The sequence below is a fragment of the Lutzomyia longipalpis genome, chromosome 2 (assembly GCF_024334085.1).
Source record: "Lutzomyia longipalpis isolate SR_M1_2022 chromosome 2, ASM2433408v1".
In the NCBI taxonomy this organism is placed as follows: domain Eukaryota; kingdom Metazoa; phylum Arthropoda; class Insecta; order Diptera; family Psychodidae; genus Lutzomyia; species Lutzomyia longipalpis.
Window position 1 is genome coordinate 6,336,277 of NC_074708.1, and position 9,431 is coordinate 6,345,707.

Here is a 9,431-nt window from a genome sequence, read left to right on the forward strand (position 1 = left end):
GAAAAATAGATTTTCTTCCAAAATTTTGCTTTTAAATATAGAACTTTTGAGTTTTTTGCAATGCCGGAATCGGAAACAAATTGTTTAAACAAAATACAAACCTGAAAAATAGAAAAATAGCCATTTTCGACATTGCGGGAACTTCTAAACATTGCCTGAAGCATCAAGAAGGACGTATCAAAGCACCAGAGTAATGTGAGAAAAAAAAAACATTTTCTTATTTCTGAACATTTAATATATTCTTCAACAAACTCTCCTCATTCATTTATAGGAAAGATTACACGAGATAGCTATGTATAATACTATGTATCTTATGCAGTAAATTTTTTTTATCAACAATTACAATAAATTTTACGCAATTTATTCATGCAATGATGGTTAAATTGATGCACTGAATGCCATCAATGAGATATTCATGTTTGTTTCTCAAAGAAAATGAGTGATATTGTTGACAATAGATAAAATATGTGTTAAATATGTATACTTGTTTGATGCCATATCAATGTGGATTATTGTCAAATGTGGAGTATTTTTGGCTAAGAATAATTTGATAATTAAATATTCATAAAAATTTCTTTTTTTTTTCACCGGAAGCGTTTATCACAAAGTCTTTATCTTTTCCTTTTCTCACTATTTTTCACATGGAAGCAATTTTTTTTTATCTTTCACAAAATATCATTCTTTTTTATACAGGTTGTTTTTTTATTATGAAAGTATTCCAAATAAATTCTCAAAATTTCTGATTTTCTCTTTTTTGGTTTTAAGATTTTCATTATAGTAGAAATGTTTTTTTGTTGGTCCATAGAAACCATAAAATATAGATTTTTAAAAAAAGTTCATTTAGAGAGATGATTGATATTTATGGAGAACTTATTTGTAAAATCGATATCATGGGTGTTGTATATAAAATGTATAATTTATATTATGCTTGATTGATACATGGGGCTTGATACAAGGAGTCTCTTGTGTAACACATTATTGATGATGAGAATGCGTGGAGGAGAGAATGAGTGATTAATGAGTCGTATTGAGGAGTTTAGGAGTGGGTTTTGGTAGTCTGTAGCTGATGGCGCGGAAGTGCCGGACGTCTGAGGGGGTGCCACATGGCCACAGGTTTCCGCACAGAGGAAATCATTTGATTCCAATGCCGTAGTCCCTTCCCCGTGGCAGCACTGCCCAGAATAACATGCCCCAATGATACAACACAACTGGCATCATTCTCCAACTGATGGGCCACAGTGAGGCGCACCTGAATTGAGGAGAGCATATAGGGAGGCACACTGAAAATCATGGATTCATTGTAAATGGGACTCTTCTCCTTTCGCTTCGTCGACGTCTTCTTTTTTGACACCTTCCTATCATCCTTCAGTAGGTACACCTTCACGAAAACATTCTCAACGTCCTGCATTTTCTGATCTATCCTCAAATTGCGAGCCTGCAAAAAATTTATTTCTTAAAAGTTTTTATGTTTTGCTTTTAGTGCAGAAATTTCATCTTCTTGGAACAATTTCTAATGTAAAATTTATTCTCATTGTGAAAACGATAGTAAAAGTATTTAATACTTTTAAAGAGAGATAAATTAAATTCTCCTTTAAAAGGATCTTAGGATTTAATCTTCAAATGAATTGAGACTCGTCTTAGGTGCTCAACACCCCCTTTAAACATCAATATATAGTTAATTCTTGCCTTAAATGCTCAAATGTTCTGAATTAGAAAGCAAATATACCTTTAGTTAGATTGCATTTGTTGAAAATTAAATTTGCACCAAAGACTTTACGAGCTAACACTCTGGAGGTAAGATAAATATCTTGAGATTAACCGAGTAAAATGTAGAAGAAAAAAGGGGTTTGAGAAAACTTTCTTGCTCTCCAATGGATATTGGAGTAATTTAGGGGGCACCCACCCAATTTAAACTCCAAAGTGGAAATTCAGTGTACGAACGCAAGCTCTTGAAAATTGGATGGGAGAGAGTCGAGAGAGTGGAGAGTAGTTTATTTAACTAGAACACTCGATAAATTCTCAAAGTTAACTCAAGTGAGAAAAGTTTTACCTTCACCACGACGACAGTGAGACGTTCTGCTGTTGGCAAGTAGCTGAGACAAATCATGAGTTCACCCCAGTTGCAGCTTTTATTGTGGCGCGAATCAGAAAGGGTTAGCCACGTGGTGATAGGTCGAGCACTCAAGTCTGATAATTGCATCTCAGCTTCTCCAATTAGCGTGTGTGCCATACCGCTGTGGTAGAGATGGAACCAAAGGGAGCGACGGGTGTGTTTGTTGCTCATGAAGAAACTGAAAGTTTCATTGTAGCTCGGACAGGAGGAATCCTTGAAGAGCTATTTGGGTGGCAAAGAGAAGGGGTTTTTTTCCCTCATTTTGTATTGGAGCACTTTCCACTTGGCAGAATCTCAATGATATAAATTTACACAACCCTATTTACCTTTGTCTGCGATGCTCCAGTCTCGTCAGGTACAAGATAAATTCGAACAAAGGTATCCATAAATTTAGCATCTGGTGGACCAACCAATTCTTTAGCTTCCAGCACCGTAACAATCAATTCAACTCCTTCATCGGAAATGGTATTCCTGTTAGATCATGCGGAAAAAATATGCAAATTAAAATTATTCTTCCTTGATTGGGGGAGAACCATGAAAATTTTAACCTTTCATCAAATTTTAATAATTATTTTGTACATTATGTATTTCCAATCATTATTTCGTCTTAAGAAATTATTGGTGATGAAGAAAGGAAAGGATGTCTTGTCTACATCCACCCACTTTCTGTTTTTATTAACTTTTTATTGCTTTTTATGTATTATATTGGAAGAAATAAAAAAAGAGAACTTTCTTCATTTTCTCTCTAAAGGTCAAAGAAGAAATTGAGCACTTGTTGAGCAATAAAGGACATTTAATTCTAATCAAATGTGTAGCATTTATTTAAATCAAAATAATAACTCATCATTTTCAAAATAAATAAATCAAAAATACTTTTACGTCGAATGAATGGAAACAAATCATCTAAAAAAAAGCTTTATGATCGTTTTTCCTTTTAACTTCTATACATGTTAAATATGTAGGTACATAGAATAATAAATAATGGACAGTTTATGTTATGTTTACGATATTATGTTATTTTATTGATTCATTTTTTACCCACAACATTGGGGCAGACCCTTTTCGTATTTGCGACAAGCAAAATCACATATAGGCGGGGGTGTGAGAAGGGTTCATCAAATAAACGACAACGACGTATATATAAAAGTGACTTGGTGAGGAAGCTCCTCTGACAAGGAGGTGGGAGGAATGATGATGAAAGGTGGAAATGTGGCAGCAGGATTTCAATGAGGCGTAATTGATTTTACTTTTGGTTCGTAGTTGTGAATATTTTTTTTCCTCCATACCACCACCCACCACAAGCCATTCAACTGTGTCCAATGAGAGTAAATAAAAAACAGAGATTCACAACTAAATGAAAAAAAAAAGAACAAGAAGGAGAAAAATGGAAAATAGCACGAACCATTGAAATTTAATTTATTCAAAACATTTCTCTCATTTCTCTGTGAATTTAAATGGTTTTTGGAATGAGAGACTAACAGAAGGACAATTTGTAAACTAATTTGTGTCTTATGCATCGCTTCGTTTAATTAGGAATCATGTTTGATTTGTTACTGATACCATAATTTCTTCAATTTCATTATTTTTTCCATGAATGAAGCATTAGCATGAATGCTTCATGCAAATAGAAGAAGAAAAAATACAATTGTGACGTCACAGTTTGTATTTTTTGGCAAACTAATGCCACCAGATTTTGTAGCTCATATCAGTGAGATTTGGAAGTCTCTTATGCGATTTCTTATGCTTTTTGATCCCTTATTAGATTAACTGGTTAACGAAGATTCCATCTAATGAAAAATTTTCCCATACAAAGTGACTAAACTCCTTTTTGTAAGAAAACTTTTAATTCAAAATTAACTCAAATTATTTGACTTTTCATGAGCATAAGCTCATTCGTTAAAAAATTCAAAATCCTCTAAAGTTTAAAAAATTAATTAAATTTTAAAGAACTCGAAATAAATCTTTTTTTATATATAATTTAATAAAAATTAACTCACTTATCGTAATGAAGCCCAATGCAGAGATATCCAGTCACAGATGGAATTGTTGGTTCCTCTAAATCTGCAAGAACCACGGAAGATTGTGAGGAGACAGACTCACAAGACACAGCTCTATATAGATTCTCATTGGACATCACTGTGCTGACTTCACTCTCAGACAGTGAACTCTGTGATCCGGAAATATTCCTCTTTGTCTTTTCCTTACTTAGCCCCCATGCATTCTGCATGGCACGTGTTGAGCGTATTCCCATCACCTGACCCGAGTATTGTTGCAAATAATTCTCCGATGCAGTTTTGTGCAAAACTATTGATGAATCAGTGACAAAGGGATTTGTCGATGGTACTGCGGGATCCTTCGGGGATTGAGATAATTTCTTCTCGGCAGATGCTTCAGTTTCGGACAGTGAACGATTCCTAATTGGTGGATTTTTCTTCTTGGATGATTCACGAACTTTATTCCAATTCAATTCATTCTGTTGCCGTAGAAATTCCTCATAATCCTGACGATGCTTTCTATCATCCAACGTGACGGATTCCAATTTCTTTATGCTCCCTTCGGCCTCCAAGAGGGCATTCTTTACTGTCGTATTCTCCTCCTCCATAAGGAGGAGTTCATTGATTTTTGTGGTATCAAATGTAAAGACATCGGACAAATGTGATTCCGTCTCGACTTTATTAGCTGCTGCCACAGAATCCCCGCTGACTTTCTTCACTTCAAATGGATTGATTGATTCCAGCACCCCCGTTGCCACCTGATTGTCTACAACAGTACTACCCAGAGACTCATTCAAAAATGGATTGGTGCTCATGGATTTCTTCGCACAATTTGTCTTGTGCATGCTACCAGGTACATTGAGAAGGGGTGAGAATGGGGAGCTGGAAATTGGCGTTGATAGTTGCCGACGTGTCACTGGCCGAGGTATTGCCATGGATGCAGACACGGTCTTTTGTTCCATGCTGCAAAAAAATAAAACAGAGATGAGACATTAAAATCAATAGAAAAGCACTCCTCCTTTTAATTTCTATGGCTCTCATTTGAAGAGCTTTTAAGCTTTCAATTTTTGCTTCGTAATTCGGTTCTAATTCAAAGCTTCATCAGAAATATTTTTTTTAATAAATTAATTTAATTAATACAAACCTCTGTTGCTTTATAGGACGTGCCTCAGATTTAGGAGGTCGTTGCTGATGGGCAATTTGAGCTTTTGGTGAAACAATGGCTGATGGTGAGGATGGTGCTGGCCGAAGAGGTTGCGGTGGAATATCATTAATTGGTATATTCCACAGTGGCACAGAAGTTTGTTGATCCTGTAATTCCTTGCAATCTCGATCCACTGAATCGAATCGCTTAAAGCTTCCACTTGAACCCACGAGAAATTCCGTGCTAGATTGTATCTACACACCCACCAACCCCCAAGATGAATTTATGAGTATTCTGCTGAAACTTTGAAAACACAATGCCAAGAAGTAATGATGTAGTACTCACCAGATACCCATTGGCATTGTAGAGTCGATTTTTGGACAAACCAATTTTCTCTTCGCGATTGGAACGGATCCAAGCTGTGGCTCGTGGGCCGAAATAGTGGCACACAAATAATGCCATTAAAAGGACAATGACCATTACAGCCACACTAGTAACAATTGCCTGAAGAATATCCATGATGACCTTTCAACGAATCTTTCTATCTACTGCGAGAGTCTTCTTCACTCTTGTTGGATTTTCCAGAGAAATTCCTCCTACATATAGGGAGTTATTGAATTATTTATTAAAGTAAGAAGAAATTGAATTATAACTCACAGCCGCACACATACACACGTAATGCAATAAAGCTTGCCCATAGCATTAACACTATATGAGTCGCGAGGGTGGGCATCCTCTTGGCGTCAACATGGTGAGAAATTAGGACAGTTTATTATGTGATTACGAGACATGCCGACGACTCTCTATTATTCTTTTACTTTGCACTAGTTTCTTAGAAACACTGAGAGAAAAAATTCCCACAAAATAGGAAGATTTTAAAGAGTTTCAGTAACAACCATGGAAGCTAAAAATTCGTCGGAAAAGCGGTTGGAAGGGGCAAGAAAAACTCATATTTACATCAATCAGCGACAGCGACGTTTCGAATAATTTATGTTCCTTTTCAGGCTCTATTAACCTGCTGGCCGCCAAGACCTTGGAGCTTCCTTAGAGCGCCAAGGTGGGGTCGTTGAACGACCCCAAGAAGGAAGTCGATTTTCTCATAAACTATAAAACCGGGAACTGTCGGGTCACTACCTTTAGACTCCTTATATAGTCCTCTTGCCCCTTGCATCACAAATTCGCCACCCGGAAACACGCAGAAGAAGATATTAGGGAAAAACATTTTTCACTCATTTTTCACACTTTCTTCGTGAGAAATTTGCCACGAAGTTGACCGCAACTGCTATTTTTTTCACTACTTCCCCACATTCCCCTCACTTCCCGCACCGTGATAAATGGCAATATTTCTCGAATATTCTTTATTGTTTTGCACACTTATATGCTTCTAATTATGTTTTATGTTGTTTATGTTACTTATTCGCGATAATTCTGACACTGAGATGGTAAAGTGAGAAAGTAAACACAACCCTTCAACCCCCTTCAACCATATGATTTATGATGTGACTAACTTCATTCTAAGAAATTTTCCGCAGCATGGCCGTTACACCAATTTTTGAATTCCCTTCTTCTACATTTTCCTTAATAACTTTTCTTGTGGTGGACGGATTGAGCTGAAATTTTTACACAACCTCCTCAGATAACCAAAGAACTTATTTCCAAAAGATGGGAATGGTATCTTTTATATTTATTAAGTTATAGCACGAAATATAGGGCTGGGGTCGTTCAACGACCCCGCTTGGCGGCCTAGAGGTTAATATACAAATTTTATTGTACAGTTGGTTCCTGAAAAAGAATTAAATTATTCGAAACGTCGCTGACTGCATGTAATATGTTTTTCTTGCCCCTTCCGACCGCTCTTCCGATGAATTTTCTCAAAAGAAGATTTTTAATAGATTATTGTTTTTAATATAAAATTTTTACATAAACTCTAGCTTAGAGCATATATCTCTAGGACTTGGTTCTTTGTTTATTTTACTTCTTTTATCCATCTGTTAATAATATTCTGCTCATTTTCCAATTGACGATACTTGGGTGCTGTAAATTATCTTTCCCCTCATTTATTTATCCCTCACTTTGCACATTATGGCTTCAATTTTGCAACAAAAATTTCCAAGAATCAGGAACATTATTTTCCCCCGAAAAAAATTTCTTTCAGAGCTGCTGAAAAATTAATTTCTGCAGCATCCAGGAGTAAGAGCAAACATTATTAATTTAGGCAATTTATTTGTAATGTTGAAAAACCATATTATTCATAATAAATTGAATAATGATGAAATTGAGAACTTTTATTGCCTTTTAACATTTTCCCCTCAATCCCACTTAACCCCGATGAGCCTCAATAATCGAATGAGCTCATACTAATTTTATTTTTCGCAGTGAATTTATGAATGTGGGGGCGACATGAAAGAAACGGGATTCAGTTAAATCCAACATCCGACAAATCTAATTGTGCTCTGATGCTTGCAATATGCGAGGGGGTAATATGATCATTTTCCGCCGACAAAGCAGAAATTGATTGAAAATTGCACGGATGGTCTCATCGCCATGGGATTCACATGAAACTTGTTCCCCCGTATGGAAGAATTATAGATGACATCACGAAACATGAAGGACTATAATGAAAAATGCCCGGGGCTTTCATGCGAATACTATGTTGTATTAAAATGAAAGCTTATTGCAAAAGCTTTTTCACATCATTGTACATAATATATAGGTATAAGAACAATGTGTTTTGATACTGTGAATGTCCACAATGTTGTATTGTTCTAAGCCTCTTCTGCAGGATTTTTGCGGAAGAAGAATGCATTTTCTCAATAATTGCCATAGCATTGTTTATCTTCTAACTAAAGATTTTCTAAATAAAACAAACTTTGATTGAGAATTGTTCATACTTTGGGAAAAGTATTGCTGAAAGTATTTATATGGCTTTTGAGAGCAAAATCTCCAAGCATTTCCTTTTAATTTGTAAAACTATTCACTCAAGAATGCCCAAAGTTTAAAATTCTCAATAAAAAATGCAAAAGAATTTTTCTTTTAAAATATTATATCCCAAAATACACATAAAAGAATATCAATAAAAGTCAAACTTGAAAAAAAACTTTTCCTTCACGCACGGGGAAAAAGCTTTTTATCCACTCAAATGACGAAAAGTTCCATTTTCAGCGATATATTGAATTAAAATATCCCCACAAAAATATATTGATGAATAAAAAAAATGAATTCAAGTTATATGCAATACAAGGTTATCTCTATGTACATTTACTTAGCATGCACAGCATAAAGTTATCATTATTGATTCAGATCTCGTCTGGAAAAAATTCACCATTATATACTTTCCTCCCGCACCTTCACATTGTCAATCTATTATCATGACAATGTATTTGTATCCTTGTTACTTATGTACAAGAGGGACTTAGGATAAACCATAACAATATAGATGCGTAAAAAGCTGTAGAGGTGGGTTAGGTACCTATAATAATAGTCTGTTGAACCCATTGAACCCCCACCCGAAAAAAAATCCCAATGAAGGGTGAGAGGATATGCTCAAAATAAGGGTAGGGGCGTATGTAAATTTCTCACCACATAGCAAAAGCAATAATATTCTCTATTTTATTATATTTTCACAGCGTTCCATGAAATGTACACCCTCTTACTTTATTCCGTGAGAGGTCCTGCAGGAAAAGCTGGAATGGTGTAAAATATCCACTCAATGTCATTTCCTGTTGAATTCATTTGAGTTGATTTTCGCAGCAATAAATCACCTCTGAAATCAGGGTCATTTGCACTCAAACAATGTTGAATCCAATATTGATGAGTTCGTTGATATGTTGGATGGCTATGCGAGAGCAACGGAGAAAATCAAAGAGGACCAACACAATGAGTGATAAAAGAAAACCTAATTGGATATTCACACGTGTTTCACTCACGCCCTCACAGATGAAACTAACAATGATGAAGGGTTTTTCTTCGCGACCGACTGAAGCTTTTCCCGTAGCTCTACTGGGAAAGAATTTTTCCAACACTAATAACCACCAGCTACGGGACAAAATATAAAACACCACGCATGCGATTTTCATACTCGATGATTCTTGTGCTTTTTGGCACACTCTGAAAGCTCACCACCCTTGACACAGATATCACGCAGCTTGTTCCAATTGAGCGTAGCCAAAATGAAAGCTCA

The 9,431-nt window shown here is 35.7% G+C and overlaps 1 protein-coding gene across 1 annotated transcript; it reads right to left on the minus strand.

Annotated features, from left to right (window-relative positions):
- Nucleotides 1-571: 571 nt before the first annotated feature.
- LOC129788851 (synaptotagmin 1) lies at nt 572-9,252 on the minus strand. Its single transcript, XM_055825238.1, has 8 exons — nt 9,178-9,252; nt 8,905-9,086; nt 5,597-5,847; nt 5,252-5,505; nt 4,111-5,070; nt 2,440-2,584; nt 2,051-2,335; nt 572-1,435 (listed from the first exon to the last, which is right to left on the minus strand). Exons 3-8 carry the CDS (start codon nt 5,768-5,770, stop codon nt 1,037-1,039), a joined length of 2,217 nt encoding a protein of 738 aa, XP_055681213.1. The 5' UTR covers nt 5,771-5,847; nt 8,905-9,086; nt 9,178-9,252; the 3' UTR covers nt 572-1,036.
- Nucleotides 9,253-9,431: the final 179 nt, after the last annotated feature.